This window comes from Phoca vitulina, unplaced genomic scaffold (genome assembly GCF_004348235.1).
Source record: "Phoca vitulina isolate PV1807 unplaced genomic scaffold, GSC_HSeal_1.0 scaffold20, whole genome shotgun sequence".
Taxonomy (NCBI): domain Eukaryota; kingdom Metazoa; phylum Chordata; class Mammalia; order Carnivora; family Phocidae; genus Phoca; species Phoca vitulina.
Window position 1 is genome coordinate 39861760 of NW_022589723.1, and position 20488 is coordinate 39882247.

General features: G+C 43.6%; 1 protein-coding gene across 2 annotated transcripts in view; it reads right to left on the reverse strand.

The window, feature by feature from the left end:
- Window positions 1-18864, reverse strand: part of PTPN9 (protein tyrosine phosphatase non-receptor type 9) — a 75850-nt gene extending 56986 nt beyond the window's left edge. The window contains exon 1 of one of the 2 annotated variants that reach the window (XM_032418094.1): window positions 18740-18864. In XM_032418094.1, the coding sequence (XP_032273985.1) occupies window positions 18740-18802 (63 nt within the window). In that variant the 5' untranslated portion in view covers window positions 18803-18864. The remainder of the gene's footprint in view (window positions 1-18739) is intronic. The other variant, XM_032418093.1, reaches the window with a different exon arrangement.
- Between the last annotated feature and the right edge of the window lie 1624 nt (window positions 18865-20488).

Consider the following 20488-nt stretch of genomic DNA (forward strand, 5'->3'; position numbering starts at 1 on the left):
GGCATTTTCCCAGCTGCTACCCACTCCAGTTGGTAAATGAAGGGGTGAACTAAATAACCAGAAGAGGGGCGCCTGGTGGCTCAGTCTGCCTTCAGCTCAGGTCGTGATCTCAGGCTCCCTGCTCAGTGGGGAGCCTGCTTCTCCCACTCCCCCGCCCCTCCCATGTGCCCATGCGCCTGCTCTCTCTCAAATAAATAAATAAAATCTTTAAAAAATAAACAACCAGAAGAAGCCTGAAACGTCGTTCTAGGGGGAAAAAAAGTCTAAAAAATCTAAAGGACATGGAGGACCTGCTGGGTTAGGGAGGCCTTTGCTAACAACATTTATCTCTTTTTCCAATGGATAGCTGAGACCTTAGAAAAGAAAGGAGACATGTGAGTGTCTGTCAATAAATTGGAGTTGACTTTCCAGATCATACTAGAACATTCTTCTTCCCCTACACCCAAACCTGGTTTACTCCTTATCACTCTTTAGGTGTCAGTTTTAAATCCTACGTCTTTTTTTTTTAAGATTTTATTTATTTGTCAGAGTGAGCACAAGCAGGGAGAGCGGCAGGCAGAGGGAGAAGCAAGCTCCCCGCTGAGCAGGGAGCCCGATGTGGGACTCGATCCCAGTACCCTGGGATCATGACCTGAGCCAAAGGCAGACGCTTAACCAACTGAGCCACCCAGGCGCCCCTAAATCCTACTTCTTTATCCTGGAAGTTTTTACTGCCTTCCAGCCAGGCACACAGTATTATAAAAGCTTATGCTACTATCTAAGCTCCCATTAGACTATAAGTTTAGGGAAGTGCAGGGGCCACATCTTCCAGGCTCACAATTGCATGCTCAACACCAAGCACAGTGCTTGGCACCATTCAGATGAGTAAATGTATAAAAGATTATGGGCTCTCAGAGTGCTGTTCACAGGGAGTAGGAAGAACATGTTTGCCTGAACACTTGCCAAGCTGATTATGAGAGCTCAAAATTGATAATAGAGGAAAAGAGAAAAATCCCAAGATCAATAGGATTGCAGTGGGAGGATGGATTTTTAAAGGATATAAAAAAGATTATATATATATATATATATATATATTTTTTTTTTTTTTTTTTTTTTTTTTTTTTTTTTCTTTTTGAGAGAGAAAGGGAGAGGGAGAGAGAGATCCTGCGGGGGAGAGGCAGAGGGAGAAGGAGAAAAACAATCTTTTTTTTTTTTAAAGATTTTATTTATGTATTTGACAGAGAGAGAGAACACAAGAAGGGGGAGTGGGAGAGGGAGAAGCAGGCTTCCCGATGAGCAGGGAGCCCGATGCGGGGCTCGATCCCAGGACCCTGGGATCATGACCTGAGCGGAAGGCAGACGCTTAACGACTGAGCCACCCAGGCGCCCTGGAGAGAAACAATCTTAAGCAGGCTCCACCCCCAGCCTGGAGCCCAACTCAGGGCTTGATCCAATGACCCTGAGATCATGACCTGAGCCCAAATCAAGAGTTGGACGCTTGACCAACTGAGCCACCCAGGCACCCCCAAAATAAAAAGATTTTAAAGGAATTCCCTGAAAGGAGGGAGATAAGTAGACTAATGTTTATTGAAAGCTTACAGTATGCTAGGATGTCCATGTCCTTTAGATTTTTTCGATTTTTTTTTTCCCTAGAAGGACTTTTCAGGCTTCTTCTGGTTGTTTATTTTTTATTTTATTTATTTATTTGAGAGAGAGCGGGCACACGGGCACGTGAGGGGGGGCGGGGGAGTAGGAGCAGGTTCCCCGCTGAGCAGGGAGCCCGAGATCACAACCTGAGCTGAAGGCAGACTGAGCCACCAGGCGCCCCTCTTCTGGTTGTTTAGTTTGCCCCTTCCTTAACCAACTGGAGTGGGTAGCAGCTGGGAAAATGCGAAAGCACTATGCATCCATGTTTTATTCACAGGCCCATTTGTAGGTATTAAGGCATTTTACATATAAGGAAACAGAGGCCTAGACAAGTTAAGGACCTTGCCATGTCACACAGCACTTGGGATGATACAACCAAGATTCCAAAACCAAATCTGACTCTAAAGCCGTGCTCTTTTCCTTGATTTGCTCTGCATCCATCTCTGGCCTGGTCCCACTGTTATAAATGACTTAGGTAACAGCAGTGGGTCATGCTGACCATATGAGAGGGCCTTTAGCTAAGAGAACAAATATATTTAAAATAGAACACAGATCTCAAAGATCAAAACAGGATCGAACAATGGCTGAGGATGATATTCAAAAGCAAGAGGCTTTGGAGTCAGTCAGATGGGTTTGAATACCAGATTCTATCAATTCATTGTTTTGAATGCAAGCAAATTACGTAACTTCTTTGAGCCTTAATTTCTATTCTATAAAAGTGGAATTATACCTCACAGAATTGTTGAAGATGGGAGAAACGGTAATATTTGTAAAGTTCTTGGCACATAAGGCTTAACAAAAATGTTCACAAAATGTTCAGTGAACATTCAATCTAACAAAATGAAATTTATATAGGATAAGTGCAAGAAAATCAATTTTAGAAGCACCAGAAGAAATTTAACAGAAACACATAAGAAAAGACTTAGAGGGGGCACCTGGATGGCTCAGTCATTAAGCATCTGCCTTCGGCTCAGGTCATGATCCCAGGGTCCTGGGGGGTCTTGGGATCGAGCCCCACATCGGGCTCCCTGCTCAGCGGGAAGCCTGCTTCTCCCTCTCACTCCCCCTTGCTTGTGTTCCCTCTCTGTCTCTCTCTCTGTGAAATAAATAAATAAAATCTTAAAAAAAAAAAAGACTTAGGGATCTCAGTTGACTTGAACCTATGAGTCAACAGTTTGCTAAGACTGCCAAAAATTATTGCAAATTTGGAACACATTACAGAAGCACAGTGTCCAAAACAAGTAAGCCCAAAACAAGGAGGCCTATCAGACTTTACTTGTAAGACCGTCTTCAATCCTGAAGTGCTAAATTTTAAGAGGGTCACTGGCAAATTACAATCAATTCAGGAAAAGATCAGAATGTTGAGAAGCTTTGAAAACATAGTAACTAGGGAAAAAAGAAAACATAGCAACTAGTTTCTTCCTTGCTGGTTCTCTATTTCCTCCACTTCACACAACTGAAATAACCATTCAACTGCTTCTGTTTCTCAATAACTAAAACACTTCTCCCTTCATCTTCATCTCCTTTTTCTCCATCTTTCTCTCCCCCTTCCCCTCTAACCTCTCCCCCTTCTCCTCTAACCTCTCACATGCACCTCAAATTCAATTTTGCCAATGTCACATGGATCTGACAGGAGTGACCTGATGACTTCTAGCTTAAAACTCTAGGACCTGGCATGTCAGACCTGTTGCTAATCTGGCCCTGGCCTGTAGATTAGACCTGCTACTGCTAATCTACACCAAATTTAACTAGCCCCTCTTTTTTTTCCTGAGATAAGCCCCACAGCTTGTGCCTTAGGTAACTGAATGCTAAGTCTTCATCACATACTCAAGAAACTGGGGCTGTTCCTACATGTCTCTGTACCCTGCAGCTCCATTACCCCTGAAGGGTACAGCTGGCCGGAAGACTATAGTAGGCAACATCAGCCATCGCAGAGCTCAGCCATTTCAAACTTACTGGATCAATACTTCCCAACCTAAGGAAGCTATCAGATCAACTCAGGGGCAAACCTATGCATGCTCATAAAATAGTACAAGTAGAACAGTTTACTGTACCTAAGGGGCCACTTGCAAACCTACAAAGAAGGAAGCCTGGAAAAGCTAACTGCAATCTGGTTGTCCTCACTGCAGCGCCCCATTTTCAATTCCAATTAGAACTGGGCTCAGCTCCCTGGCAGGACCCAGAAAATAAAATCTGGTAACTCCTACGTCCAGATTATCAGGGCAACTGACATTGCAGTAACACGAGCTTCCCTGTGGAATAGCCTTGTCAAAGTTGGCAGGTTTTCCTGGCTGAATCAGAACAGCCTGTGTCTCCTTTCATTCAGTACTCCCTTGGAAGCCAAGCATCTCTCTAGGGAATGCCATCTGCAATGGACATCAGGTGTCTCAATGCCCTTTGTTTTAACCATGTAGACATTGTGGTTCCATTTCTATTTCTCAAGTAGACAGAGGCTCTGCTCTTTCTATGGATGAGAGAAACCACGGTAAATGCTAGTCTTTTGAGAGCTTTGTCTTACTGTTCCTTTACCATGGAACAGTACAGTTCTAATTTAGAATCAGATAATTCTTGGAGTTTCATCCAGTTCAAACTAGTTCTATACCTACAGTTCTAGACTCAATTTGTAAATCCAGGTCTTCTCTTCCTGAAGTGAGCCTAGGTATCTAAACTTTTAGATGGTTCCCCCACTAATGCAATAGCACTCTACTTATTCTCTAGATCACTAGTTCTCAAACTTGAGTGAGGCCTGTTAAAATGCAGATTGTTGTACCTTACTGATTCAGTAGGTATGGGGTGAGACTTGAATATCTGCATTTTTAACAAGCTCCCAGGGCATGCTCATGTTGCTAGTCTGGAGACCACTCTTTGAGAACCATGTCATTCCCAGAACTATATTAGGAGTGGGGCAGGGGAAAGGAAGATGCTATAAAATCAGGTCCGTTTGCATCATAACATTCAGTGCTTTGTCCTACAAAGAAAACTCCTTCTTCTGCTACACAGGAGACCTCAACTGGATCTCACAGGTGAAATATTCAGGAGTTTAAAACATTACAATTTACATCCTAACAAATTATTAACATAGATACATTCTGTAACCAAGAAATGGCACTTACATAAGTGATTCTAGGTTCAAAATCAGCAGCCAAACCAGAAGCGGAATGAACACCTATTCTCCTTCCTATGCCTCACGTTATTCATTAAATGAATTAACACCTGTAAAACACTTAGACTAGTGCTTAGCCATTATTTCACTGTGGTAAAATATATACATAACATTTATTATTTTTGCCATTCATAAGTATACAAATCAATGGCATTAAATACAGTCACAATGTTGGGTAACCATCACCACTATATATGCCCAAACATTTTCATCAACGCCAACAAAACTCTGTACCCATTAAACAATAATCCTCTTTCCCATCTCCCCCGCAGCCCCTACTGCTCTATTTTCTCTCTATAAATTTACCAATTCTAGTTTCCTCATGTAAATAGAATTATACTTTCTGTGTCCAGGTTATTTCAATAAGCATAGTGGGTTTGGGTTTGTTTGTTTTTAAGATTTTATTTTATTTTTTTAAAAGATTTTATTTATTGTCCCTCATCGGGCTCCTTGCTCAGCAGGGAGCCTGCTTCTCCCTCTGCCTGCAGCTCCCCCTGCTTGTGCTCTGACAAATAAAATCTTAAAAAATATATTTTATTTATTTGCCAGAGGGAGAGAGAGAGAAAGAAAGCAAGCACAAGCAGGGGGAATGGCAGGCAGAGGGAGAAGCAGGCTCCCTGCCAAGCAAGGAGCCGGATATGGGACTTGATCCCAGGAACCTGGGATCATGACCTGAGCCCAAGGCAGACGCTTAACTGTCTGAGCCACCCAGGCATCCCCAAGATTTTATTCTTAAGTATACTCTACACCCAATGTGGGGCTTGAACTCACAACCCAGAGACAAGAGTCAACATGCTGCACCAGCTGAGCCAGCCAGGTGCCCCAATAAGCATAGTGTTTCTGAGGTTCATCTACATCGTAACATATATCAAAATTTCATTCCTTTTTAAGGCTAAATAATATGCCATTGTATGTACATACCCCATTTTGTTTATCCATCTGTCGATGGAGTCTCAAGTTGCTTCTACCTTTGTCATAATGTTGCTATGACATGGACACATAGCTAGCAGTAAAATTGCTGGGTCATATGGTAGTTGTTATGTTTAATCTTTTGAGAAACCACCAAACTGTTTTCTACAGTGCTGCACCATTCTATATTCCCACCAAGAGTGCCAATTCTTGTTATTTTCTTTCTTTAAAAAAAAAAAATTATAGCCATCCTAGTAGGTAATGCTTAGCCACTGTTATTATCACAAGTTTTGATGTGGACTTTTACCAGTATTTGAAGCACTGTAAGGACAGCACCACAACAATTAGAGGTTCTGACTAGAGTTCCAAGCATTTTCATTCAAAACACAAATTTCCAGTTGCTTCTAATTTTCTAAAAAATCACCTCCAAAGCTAGCATTTCCTTAGTTTGACATCAACCAAGAAAGAAAATGATGCTTTGGGGGGCAAGCCTGGGTGGCTCAGTCAGTTAAGCGTCTGCCTTTGGCTCAGGTCATGATCCCAGGGTCATGGGATTGAACCCCACATCAGGCTCCTTGCTCAGTGGGGAGCCTGCTTCTCCTCTCCCTCTGCCTGCCCTTCCCCCTGCTTATGCTCTCTCTCTGTCAAATAAATAAATAAAATCTTAAAAATAAATAAAAATTAAAACATTTTTTTTTAATTTGAAAAAAAGAAAATGATGCTTTGGGTAGCTAAAGAAAAAAAAGATGGATGGTTATGTTTTTGAAAACAAAAGTATGCTGGAAATCCTGGATATTTTAATCTTGCTAGCTATATCACTTTTAAGTCCTTGACCTCATCAGAAATACCATTTTCTCTTCACTTTTGGGGTTTTCCTGGCATGGAAGAGCTAAACTCTCAGTCAAACAACAACTTTTCCCAAATAAAACTGTTTTCTTGTGCTCATGTATTATGTTCAATGTTTTAGGACTTCCTCTCAGTAACTCTTTTTTTTTCCTTTATGAATTTAAGAAGGAGAAAATCTGTGAGTACAGAAAGTAAAAACAAGGGGCACCTGTCTGGCTCAGTCGATTAAGCGTCTGGCTTCAGCTCAGGTCATGATCCCGGAGTTCTGGGATTGAGCCCCACATTGGGCTACCTGCTCAGCAGAGTTGGCTTCTCCTTCTGCGCCTCACCCCACTTGTGTTCTCTCTCTCTCTCTCTCTCTCTCAAATAAATGAAATCTTTTTTAAAAAAAAGTGAGTAAAAACAAGGAGAAAAAAATCCTTTTTTTTTTTCTGGAAAAATTTTCCTCTACTTTTACACTTGGCAAGAATTGAGAAATAAACTCTAGTAGGAGCTTAAGTACAGCCAAAAAAAATGGGCAATGTGTAGGTATCATGGGAAAAACAATCTAAAAAGCTGTAGTTTCATCCTAGTTATTAGTAGGCAAGTATACTATATATGCTTCCCCATTATGCTGATGTTTATATATGAAAGATTAAACTTTACATATAGAAAAAGACTGGATTTATAAAGGCAAAGAAGAGACTTATGACATTGTGAGAGGTACAGCCAGAGGCCTACGTGAACCCCCAAGTTCACTAACCCCATTAAAGCATATAATTTCTTTCATAAATAAATGTACAATAAGGGGTGCCTGGGTGGCTCAGTCGGTTGGGTGTCTGCCTTCAGCTCAGGTCGTGATCTCAGGGTCCTGGGATTGAGCCCGGCATTGGGCTCTCTGCTCAGCAGGGAGCCTGCTTCTCCCTCTCCCTCTCCCTGCCTCTCTGCCTACTTGTGATCTCTCTCTAATAAAGAAATAAAATCTTTAAAAAAAATCAATGTACAATAAGCAGCTAGTAACAATGTAGCCCCATCTCTGTAGGAAAACTTGTGAATGGCAGAAACCAAGAATGTTCAAACCCCAAAAGCCAAGAGAGCTATTTTTGGTGTATATGTATATAGGTATGTCATACACAGAAACATGTAGGTAAAACAGATGAAGTTTACTAGAAAGAGCACTGCATTTAGTCAGAGTTTGAGTCCCAGTGCTGCCTTCTTGGTAAATTACTGAAAGCTTTTGAACATCATCTCAATTATCACAAAGACAATCATCCTGAGCAAAACAATACCAGCTTCATAGGTTGTGTGAAGAATTTCAATATAGTTTCACTCATTCTTCAGTAAATGTATTTTGAACTCTCACAATGTACACTAAGGATGCAGAGAAGACTGAGACCCCGCCCTCACTATGTATAAGAAAGAGGTTCTCTTCCTTGGTGGGTACCCCACAATTCAAGAACTGCTTAGAGAGAACTAGAGGGCAATTCCTCAGACAGAGAGCCCCTCAACCGTGTTCAAGAACTTGGTACACAGTGGACAATAAATGATTGTTGAATGAACAAATTGTATTTTGTTTATAATCTTCCTCTCAGTGAACGTTAACATGAAAAGGAGGAGACCAATACATAATAATCACCTCACTCACCTGGGAAACAGAAACTCAGAAACATTAAGAGGGGAAAGCAAAAATGACACTTCCCATTATTATCATTACATGACAGGGCTCAGTAGTGTTCTGCTAGTCCTATAAACCGCCCCCCCATCTCTGAAAACCCATGCAAATGGCTCATTTTATCCTGTGGGATAGTTATGCTATAAAATAATAGACTAGAGTTTTTCATTTTTTCAGTAGGTAAAGTTAATGCCCAAAATCATTATCTGGGGATACATATCTGAATAAATACTAAATGTGTTAGCCAAAAACCTATCTTTAACTAAAAAGTAGGAACTTGTATCTCTGTTCCTAAGAACTACAAAGTCCTTCAGATATAAACTAGAGTTTCTTAACCTTGGCACTATTGCCAGTTTGGGTCAGTAATTCTCGGTTGTGGTGGGCTGTAGTATACATTATAGGATGTTTAGCAGCATTCCTGGCCTCTACCCACTAGATGCCAGTAGTAGCCTCCAAATGTGACAATCAAATGTATCTCTAGACATAGACATTTGTTTGGGGGTCGGGGGTGTTTGAAATCATGGTAGTTGAGAACCACTGAGATAAACAATGGAATGAGAATGTTTTCACAAAGGCTGTAAGGCTGTTTAAGAAAGATATGGAAGATAAGTTGTTATTCTTTGCACTCCACGTATGAGTCATTTTTAGATCAGACAACCTTTTAAAGTTTTATCTGGAAAAAAAAAAAAAGACAACGATGACCAATGCACCTAAAGGTAATCTATAACCTAGAAAGAAGAAATTAATCAGTGAACCAATGGATGGTACAGAAAGTGTTAACAGCATAAAATGAGTTACAGGCAGCCCTGCTACCATCTTGTAGATACATTACTCATGCATGGTAACTGTCAGAAGTCAGACAATCTTGGAATCATCCAGCTCATTGCTACAAAGTCAGAGTCTTAATTTTTCTTCCTATTCTTAGCTGAAAAAAAATTTGTTGTTTCCTGTAGCACAGGGAACAAGAATACCATTATCACAACTATTTATTGAGCATTTTGTAACTCTAAGGGATTTTACTTATATAAAATAAAACTCCTGAGCCACAAAGGAAGCTGGGGATTCCTGATGTTTACTTAAGACTCATAGGCATCACCTCCCCAAAGGCCCAGGTTTTACTTGCAAATAGTTCTGTTTAGAAAAAGGTCAGGGGCGCCTGGGTGGCTCAGCCATTAAGCATCTGCCTTCGGCTCAGGTCATGATCCCAGGGTCCTGGGATGGAGCCCCACATCGGGCTGCCTGCTCGGCAGGAAGCCTCCTTCTCCCTCTCCCACTCCCCCTGCTTGTGTTCCCTCTCTCGCTGTCTCTCTCTCTCTGTCAAATAAATAAATAAATAAATCTTTAAAAAAAAAAAAGGTCAGATTTGCATTAATTTTAGATACTGGGATCTCAGCACTTAATAACATAACCCCAAACTTGTATAGAGCCTGCAGCACCTTTTACAAGATGTTACTGATTTTATTTTATTTTATTTTTTTAAAGATTTTATTTATTTATTTGACAGAGAGAGAGAGGGAACACAAGCAGGGGGAGCAGCAGAGGGAGAGGGAGAAGGAGAAGCAGGCTTCCTGCAGAGCAAGGAGCCTGATGCGGGGCTCGATCCCAGGACCCCGGGATCATGACCTGAGCCGAAGGCAGACGCTTAACCGACTGAGCCACCCAGGCGCCCCGATGTTACTGATTTTAATTATAAAAGAAACAAATGGTCATTGCAGAGAATCTAAAAAGACTATTTTTAAAGGATTATTTTAATAATGATGTATATCATGTAATAATGACGTATATCATGTAATAATGACGTATATGAAAGCAAATGCAAAGGTAAAGATCAGCCAGTTGTTCAAGGAATGAACAAGTAATTCATAGATTAATGTCCCTAGAAACCTCAGTACTAAAGTCATAGATGGCTCTCTTTAAAATCTGCCTACCAATTCTGAGAATAAATTCTGGTTTCATAATAATTCCATGAGCCTAGTCAGATCTGTGGCACCCGTGCTGGATAAAAAGGCAAGAACTATGCATGTGTGTTTTGAATGGGTTTGGTATTTCAGAGGAAACCAATACATAAAAGAGAAACTGTCTTTCCTAGAGAAAAATGGAATGCTTTTCTTAGAAGGAGAAACTAAAAAAAAAGTCACTTCTAATCTACTGTTTTGGTCTATTTTATAATGTGGATCTAAGAGATAACCAATCTTTAACAAAAACTCTTCCCATGGGCTCTAGAGCTTCTCAGACTCTCACCCCTATTCTGCTGCCTATCCCATGCCATCTCAGTTAGGTACTCAGGAGATATTTTCAAAGTCAGATATGAAAGTGCTCATTCCAGAAGGTACCAGCCCTCCAGCTCTGAAGAGTGCAGGCTAAATGACCGGTTTGAGGAACATCTGCCCCTACTCCGGAGGAAGAGGAATAGAAAACAGTGACTATTCCAGGGGCGCCTGGGTGGCGCAGGTTGTTAAGCATCCAGCTCTTAGTTTCCACTCAGGCCATGATTTCAGAGTCATGATCTCAGGGTCGTGGGATCAAGCCCCATGTGGAGCCCTGCATGAAGCCCTCCCACTCAGTGTAGAGTCTGCTTGAGATTTTCTCCCTTTGCCCTTCCCCCTGCTCAGTCGTGTGCACTCATAACCCCCCCTCGCAAATAAAATCTTAAAAAACAAAACAAAACAGTGACTATTCCAGTGGCCAGAAAGAGCAACCAAGGAGCTCTTATACAGAAGTATGCGTAGGGGGCAAATGTGATAATGATTGATTTGGAAAAAGAAAATACCCCCAGTTATGTGAGACATCAAGGCAGGATGGAAGGACAAGTATGAAATGGCTGAAATTGCACTGCAGATTTTAGTATCTGAACAAATAATCAGAGTTAGGGTAATGGCGTCTAATCTTGACACTGCTGTGGACCAGCCATTCTGCTATGAGGCTTAAATGAGGAACCTGGCTGGCTCAGTCGGTAGAGCATGTGACTCTTGATCTCTGAGTTGTGAGTTCAAGCCCCACGTTGGGAGTAGAGTTTACTTAATAAATATAAATTAAAAATAAAATAAAATGAGGCTTAATATTTAGAAGACAAAATTGGAGTATCCCAACATTACTATGTCTTTTCCAATATAATAAAGGTATATAAGTCAGAGAATGAGACTCAAATGTACTGACCTACGAGGAGTTTTAACTATTACCTCTGTGAGACAGTTCAGCTCCTTTCCAAAGCATGGTCTTACATTTCAATTCATTAATAAGTACTAAAGGTCACGTTCCTTTGAGAAAACTTCCAGGTTGCTTAACATTCACAAAAGTGAAGTCAAAGACCCTTGATATGCTCAGAAATTTTAACAGAGTAAAATTCTAACATCCAGATGAGATTTTACCTGATTGTTAATTACAACATCAGTAGTTACTGGCAATAACAAAAATAATGAGAATTCTTCACCTTTCCCTCATCTTCTTTCCCTTTCTGGAAGGCCTCTACTTAACGTTATGAATCATCTGGTCCTTGACGTATGGTTACTTCTGGGGGGACAGATGACATTTAGCACAGGACATGTGAGGCTGTGGGAAAAGGGAAGTTCTTGGCCACAAGAACCAGCACAAAATCCTTGCCCTTGGGAAAAATGCCAAAAATCTCTGAAGTCCACTGCAAGGCAGTTAAAATTTTAACTTTAGATGATCCCTGTTATAAGAACACAAACCACAGCACAGAATTAGACTAGGTTTTTGAAACTACATTATAAAGTTGCAAGATAACTTTTTTTTATTTTACTTTTTTTTTTTTAAGATTTTATTTGACAGAGAGAGAGCACAAGCAGGGGGAGCGGCAGGCAGAGGGAGAGGGAGAGGGAGAAGCAGACTCCCCTCAGAGCAGGGAGCCTGATGTGGGACTTGATCCCAGGACCCCGGGATCGTGACCTGAGCTGAAGGCAGACACTTAACCGACTGAGCCACCCAGGCAGCCCTATTCACTTATTTTTTTAAGTAGCCTCCATGCTGGGCCTCGGGACCCTGAGCTGAGATCAAGACCTGAGCTGAAATCAAGAGTGGGCCACCCAACAGACTGAGCCACCCAGGGCCCCACAAGATAACTATTTCCTGACATTCATATGAATCTATGCTAAGTGATGGTCCCCAGGGTGAATACAAATATTTTCCCCCTTGGGATTAGTTTAACCTAACTTGGCTCTAAAATCTTTCACTATTCAAAAACGGAGAATACCATGATAATGGCTAACTTTCCAGAGTGCTTACTAGGTAAGTGTTCTACGTGCACCAGCTTATTATCCTTACAATAACGCTCTAAACAACGTTAACTCTAAAATAGGAATTTTCTTGGGGCGCCTGGGTGGCTCAGTCGTTAAGTGTCTGTCTTCAGCTCAGGTCATGATCCCAGGGTCCTGGGATCGAGCCCCGCATCGGGCTCCCTGCTCCGTGGGAAGCCTGCTTCTCCTTCTCCCACTCTGCTTGTGTTCCCTCTCTCGCTGTGTCTCTCTCTGTCAAATAAATAAATAAAATCTTTAAAAAAATAAAAATAAATAAATTAGGAATTTTCTTTAGAGGTTTTGAAAATAAATATTATTTGTTACAGCAACTTTAAAGAAATTCATGAATTATTTTTAATGTGAGAGAAGCACTATACAAGTTATTAAAACCATCTTTGGTCTAAAATGAAAATATGTATAAATGCGTAAGTATTTTAGAAAACTATTCTATCAATCACTACTGGGAAATCCATGCAAAATCAAAAGACCCTAAAAAACTATTGCAGAATTCGAATATCCTTAGAATCCTAGTTGAATCTTTATTTTATGGCTTATTATGAAGAGGGAGTTCTCCTCACAACTTATGCCCAAACAGATGTAACCCAGGGAGCCCCACTTAACTTTCTGAAGGTTTTAGACCTAGAACAGACGAGGAAATCCTTAATAATCCGTGATGGTCAAGTTAATTATAATTACATAGAAAATTCAATAAAATTACCAACTTCAGGTCCACTTACAAATGTTAAGTATATGCTCTGAGAAAGTAAAATTAAGACAGTAACATAATAAGAATGGAGGTCGAAAATAGCGGCAGCGGCGGCAGCTGTGTCCCACTGTCCACGCTGCTAGGTCTGTCCGGGGCATAGCCACGTCGAGTGGCGCCCACGGCGAGGAGGGCTCAGCTCGCATGTGCAAGGCCCTCATCTACTTCGCAGGTGCTTCGTAGAGCTCCCCGGCGTGGGAGTGAGCATGCTGAATGTCTTCCTCAAGTCACATCAGAGAGCACAATCGCCCACCCTCATCTCTGCACCAGGGCCCAGCCCTTTCCCTGGGGAGATGGTACTCATACTCTATTCCATAACTCTCACGTGAATCCACTTCCAACCGGCTATGAAGATGAATAAAGAGAACCTGGACCACCACCCAGTGGGGACCACAGCACTGGTTTGGACCATGACTCTGTACACGGACCGAAAAAGTCTATGGGACCATGGGACCGGGGCGCCTGGGTGGCTCAGTCGTTAAACGTGTGCCTTCGGCCCAGGTCATGATATCCCAGGGTCCTGAGATCAAGCCCCGCATCAGGCTCCCTGCTCAGCGGGGAGCCTGCTTTTCCCTCTCCCACTCCCACTGCTTGTGTTCCCTCTCTGTCAAATAAATAAATAAAATTTTTTTTAAAAAAGAAAAGTCTATGGGACCTTAAGCTCACCTTCCTTACTTGATCAAATGATGACCAGTATACTGATCTTCCATCCCTTTGCTTATGGCAGGAGATGGCTTAAAAAAATAACTTAGATTGGTCCATGGAAAAGAAAAAAAAAAAAATTAAGAATGAAGATGAGTACTGATATGCAGAAATTACCCTTCATACAGCCAGATTTACAATTTTGCCAGCCCATTAAGAAAGTCTTTTATATTTACACATAAACACAAAGAATGCATTCCTGACACAAAACACTTGGCTTTTTAAAGTTTAGAGAGATAATATTCTTCATATTTGGCCCCGTGAATAGTTATTTCTCTTGTACAAAAGATAAAGAAGATATCAAAAAATTAAATTTTTATTGTGACCACCTCAAAATGGAGAGCTGTCAACTCTATCTTAAGCAACACATTTTGGGGGGGGGGGCACCTGGGTGGCTCAGTCAGTTAAGCATCTGCCTTCAGCTCAGGTCATGATCCCAGGGGCCTGGGATGGAGCCCTGCACGAGGCTCCCTGCTTAGCAGGGAGCCTGCTTCTCCCTCTCCCTCTGCTGCTCCTCCTGCTCATGCGCTCTCTCACTCTGTCTGAAATAAATAAAAATCTTAAAAAAAAAAAAAAAAAAAAAGGAACACATTTTTTCCCCCGGAGTACTTTCATCACAATTTCTTGCATAGACTGGATGATATGTCTCTGTTGACGATACATAGGTCTGAATAAAGATTTTCAAAATTTTTCTTCTGTGCATTTAAAAAAAATTTATTTATTTATTTGAGAGTGAGCAAGAGACGGAGAGCACAAGCAGGGGCAGAGGGAGAGGGAGAAGCAGACTTCCCGCTGAGCAGGGAGCCAGACACCAGGCTCTACCCCAGGACCCCGAGATCATGACCGGAATTGAAGGCAGATGCTTAACTGACTGAGCCACCCAGGCACCCCTCTTCTGTGCATTTTTCAAACCATATTTTAAGAAGCATCATCAAAACCAAATATACACATATCCATTCCAAAACCAACAAAACTGGCTAGTATATGTCCATGTAGACATTTTAGTAAGTTGACTGACTGCTTCATGAAAGGTTACGTAGTATAATAGAGGGAACCTTTGCAGTGGAGGCAGAATAACCCAGGTCTGAGTGGAAATCATGGTTCCATCACTTGCTAGCTATGTGACTGACCTTGGACAACTTCCTTCTCTTAGTCTGAGTTTTTTTATTTGCAAAATGAGATAATAATTCCAATCTTGTGAGGATTAATTGTACGTGAAATGCCCAGCACAGAGCCGGACTCAAAGCAGGAGCTCAGTAAACAGTTAGTTATTACCCTGCTGTTATTCATGTAAGCCCCTTAAAGGCAAACCACACTTAGTCTTGTAACTCAATTGTAGGCTCTGTAATTACTGAGAACTGAGAAAATAAAGGCAAGGAACATCAAAGTTACAAATAAGGATGTGGGGGGCGCCTGGGTGGCTCAGTCAGTTAAGCATCTGCCTTCAGCTCAGGTCATGATCCCAGGGTCCACAGATGAAGCCCCGCATTGCATTGCATCGGGCTCCCTGCTCAGTGGGGAGTCTCTTTCTCCTTCTCCCTCTGATCCTCCCTCCCCCAGCTTGTGCTCTCTCTTCTCTCGCTCACTCTCTCAAATAAATAAAATCTTTAAAAAAAAAATGAGGATTTGGTATAATATCAGTTCAACACATGCCTAGATAGGAAAGGAGACTATGAAGCAATAATGATGACCTTTAGACATATATATCAAAATGAACAATATCCTTAGCATATCAAAATAAACCATGCCCTTATTTTTATAAGCCCCTCTGAAAGGAGATGCTGCTGCCTGTGTACAATTCACGTACAGAACCACTCTTCGTTCCACAAGTATTTCCAGAATGTCCATACACTAACTGCCAGTCATTATGCTAGGCAATGTACATATGATAGTGAGCAAAAGCAGACACAGTTCCGATCCTCATGAAGATTCCAGTCATGCAATCCCACAAATGGTGTAAACTTGTGATAAGTGATATAAAGGACAGTACATGGTACTCTAAGAGCCAGTAACACAGATCTAAACTAATTGGGGAGATCAAGGAAGGCCTTCCTGAGGAAGCAAAAGCTAAGAGCTGAAGGCTGAAGAGGGAGTTAACAGTGGAGGGTGTTTCCAGACAGGGGAAAGCAGTTTGTGCAAAGACCCGGTAGCAGGAGAAAACAGCAAGAATAAGGGACCAAAGGGCCAGGGTGTTGGGAGGAAAGATGAGTTGTGAGAATTAGCCAGGGCTCTAGACCACACAGGGGCTGAGGCATTGTAGATCATGTTCAAGAGCTGTAACATTCCAAGAGAAGTGAAAAGCCACTGAAGGGTTTTATAAATGCTTATTTTAGGGGCAGAGAGGCTAAAGGGAAGATGCAATTCGATTTGCAATTTGCCTTTGCCTTCTGGAATAAGAGCAAAGGAATGCAAATAGATCACGTAGGAAACAAAAGTTCTGTCAGGATATGACAATAGCTTGGGGAGTAGGGTGATGGTGGTAGTGGAAGAAGTAGATAAATTCAAGAGATATTCAGGAAAGTCTGATGATGTGTTGTGTACAGGGGCTGAGGGAGAGCAAACTGTCCAAGAAAACTTCTGGGTTTCTGATTCACATGACTGTAGAGAAGGATACCTATATTCAGGAGAGATCTGCTCCAGAAACATCTTTAAGGTAGTTAGTTACTTACCCTCAAAAGGACCAAAAAGCATAAATGCATTTTACTTTTGCCTGAACCTGTGTTAACCCAGTGTGATCTGCTACTTTACTTATGATACAGGGTTCCAAAAGACTTTTTGCTATTTCTGAAAATCAAATTGATCTCAAAAGTGCAAAATGTTTCCAACACTGAAGATATTTCAAAGATTCTGCCATAAGCTTTGAAATCAACTCCAAATGAGTTCTAAAACTGGTTTGAGCAATGGGGCAGCATTATGGAATGAATGTGTCATTTCCCATGATGACTACTTAGATAAGACTAACACGAATTTGCTGCTGCTTAAGGTAAACATTTTAAATAAATCTTAACAGTGAAGAGTGCTCTTATGTGATATTAAACTAAAATATGACACTTTATCAGGCATTACTATTGGAATTATGCTACTTTTGTTTCAACATTTTGAAATGCCTGTAGAAAATTTGACATTTTGTAGGAAAAGGTATGATTTTAAAAACCCCACATTCCTTGTTGATCTTAATATGTATTTTACTGTTCCCATCCAGTTCTTGTTAATGCCCATCACATTATTCACTGTAAAAGATTTTTACTAAACACACTGGTATATGTATATATTCTATGCAGAGTAAAGCACCGACTTTATCAATACTTCACTACTTAAATATTTACTTTCCTTAGTTTTAATTTTTTTTAATGTGCACCCTACTGCCACTTTCATAGTGGAATACTAATGCCTTGAAGTATTAGAAACATAGAAACTCTAAATCTAACTAATCCAAGGAAAAGAACTGAACGAGTTTTGCCTCTTTAAAATCAATCTAAAACATCACACCATAGTACTGAAGTATTTCCCTAATTCTGAAACGAGAGGGGCTCCTTGGCCACCTGCTTGCACTAGGCCCTGACAAGCATTTTATTAACACTCAACTGCAATTACCAGGATGTTACCACTGCTTGTACAGAGCAGAATTCTTTTTTTTCTCCCATGCTGATTTTATCTCAAGGCGTGAAAAGGCAAGACAGTGGTCTGAGGCCAAATGTGAAAAATGTCATCTCCACAAATGAGGAGAAAAGTCAAGAGCTTTTTAAAAAGTAGTTTGTAAAACCAGACTGTCTCCACCCTAGAGACTGTGCTACCAAAAGTGGTCCTTAGGAGTAAGGGCTGAAGAGCTTGAAATGAGTTACCAGTATGGTTCATCTTTTTTATTTCAGGGTTTTTGTTGTTGTTGTTGTTGTTTTAATATGAAATCAGACTATGGCTATATTTGAGCATAGCTAAGGCCGGGTATGGGCAGTGCCAAGGAAGAGACAGTGAAAAGGCTTTAAGGTTCCCAATCTCAGCCTGCAGACTTTCCGATCTTCCTCTGAAGGAGCGGTCCGTGCCTCCCCAGAAGGAATGTGGGGGAGGGAAAGTTACAACGCCCCTGGGCTTTTCCCTTACCCAAACCCCCAGAATGACACCGCAAACCACTTCCTTCTGGGAACTGAAGGTCATAAGCTTTAAGGGACAATGGAGCTCAATGTAGGCTCCAGAAAGATAGAGACAGCGAGATGAGATGGGAGGCAGGGAAGTGGGGGTGAAGGGATGCGCCCAGTCTGAGAGAGCTGAATAGGGCGGTCCAGGCCAGGGACTTCGGGAACATGAAAGGGCCTGGATCTTCCAGAATCTGCCTAAGTAGGCCTGCCACAGCCAAATCTAGGGCATCTATGTACCCAGTGCCTATCACCACTCTCCTCGGGAGGGGGGATGGTACCCGCAAGGGCCCTCCCCCCAAACTGGGGCTTTGCCTGTCCTTAAAAAAACCACAAACCCTCAAGTAAAGAAGCTGAACACTTAGAGGGGTGGAGGGGCCAGAGGACAAGTAGGTGTTCAGCAAATATCGCGGGCTGGGGGTGGTCAGAGGGACAGGGAGGCTCCCCAGTCCGAGGAACTTTAATTACCACCGGAATGGGGGGAGGGGGCGATGTGAGGCCCGCAAGCCTCAAGAACAGAAGAGGCCGGGAGCCGCGTCCAGCGGCGTCCCCCGGCTCGGGGGCTGACGGCCTGGGGCGCGGTCGCCGGGGGAAGGGGCACCGGGGGCCGTGGAGCGCGCCGCCTCGGTGAGCAGAGGCCGGCCTAGGCCTCGGGGGTCCGGACACACCCACCGCCGCGGCCAGGGCCCCGCTTACCTGCTCCTCCTCCGGGGTCAGCTCCGGCGCCATGTCGGGCTGGGGCGCGGTCGCGGGCTCCATCCCGCCGCCGCCGCCGCCGCCACCACCCGCCCGGCCGACCGAACGCGCCTAGGAGCGCGGGGAGCCGGGTGCCGCCGGCCGCCGCTTCCGCGTCTCCGCGCCTCAGCAGCGCGAGGCCGGCTCGCGCATGGTGGGGCCGGCGGGGCCGGGCGGCCGCGGCGGCCGCGAACGCCGCTTCTGTCTCCTGAAGGAAAAGCTCTCACAACTGTCGCTCTCTTCGGAGCGGAAATCCTTTTTTATTTCCTTCGCTCCTTTCCCCGCACTCCCCCTCCTCTCCCGGAAAAAACAAAACAAAACAAAACCAAAGTGCCGACGAGGAGCTAATAGTCGAGCGGGATTTAAAAAGGAAATAGGAACTCAAGAACTTTCTACGCCCGGAGCGGGGGGTCGCGGCGGAAATTTCCCGAAGGCCGCCGGCCTCCTCGGCGTCCTGCCTTCCCCCGCCGCGCTCCTGCTCCTCCAGAGCGTGAGGAGTCGTCCTCGGGGATGCGGGCCCCGGCGACCTGCGCAGCGGCCTCTCAGCCCCGTTCCTCAAAAGCCGCGGCGGCGAGAGGGAGGGAAGGGGAGAGGGAGCGAGGAAGAGGCGCCCCCCTCCGGGCTCAGGGCCAGCGCTGCGGCCGCGCCGCGTCCGCCCGAGCCCCCCGCGGCTCCATTGAGAAACCGAGCGCCTCATTCACAAACAGGCGGCGGAGAGGGCCGGCCGCGCGCGGACGCTGTCCGGGAGGGGGAGACAGAGAGGAGCCCGGGCGGGGGAAGCAGGGGGCGGGGGAGGGGAGACCGGAGGGACCCGCGCGGGGAGGGGCTTCGGCGTCTCCGGGCTGCGGGGACGCAGAACGAGCGAGAAAGGGGCGTGAGTTTTACGGTTCAGCTCCGTGGAGGAGGAAGAGAATACATTCGTTTGCAAACGAACTGCTGACGGGCACCTCGCCGGGGTTATTTGCTGCTACCCCCGACGTGTGAGGGGCCCACAATCCTCGTCTAGCTCCATGTCACATGTGACTGGAAGACCCTGGAAATGTTGCCTGCGAGGTCCAGGATGTCTGGTGAGGGAACAGACCCTGCTCATCGAGGCGCGCGCGCTCTCGTTCTCTTTGCTGGCCGTATCCTGTAATCCTTCGCCAGTACAGCTGATTTTAGTACCTCACAAGAACAGCAACCGATTTCAAACCTCATTCAGGAATCACGCAACCTTTGCAAACCTTGGATTTTCACTCTGGCAATCGCAGCAAAGAGCTTGGGGGTGTTACAGGATACAGTCTTGGAGTCAGTTTGAGAGGCACAGGGAAGGCAGGGCTGGTCTGCTATGTTGTTGTTGCATCATTTCAGACCAAAAAGAAATATTCCAAAAGGGATCCAGCTAACAAGCAACAGGTAGTCCCAAGGGCTGAAGCCCTGGAGAGCTAGGGGAGAGACCCAAGGGAGAGATCTGCAGACAACTGAGGAAGGTGCTCTGGTTTCTGATGCTCCTTCTAGGACTTCAGAAGCAACCTCTGACTTCACCTCATTTCTGCATCATAGCAATAGGAACTTCAGGTTGCCCTTGGTTAGAAAAGTATTGTATTGTGCACTGACTTGTCACGATTTCAAATCTATGTTTTGAAAGCTTGTTTTGGACAAAGTTATTTGTGGTTTGAATTTGTTTTGATGAAATTGTTTTGAAGTTGGGTATTAGGACTTTCTTATCGA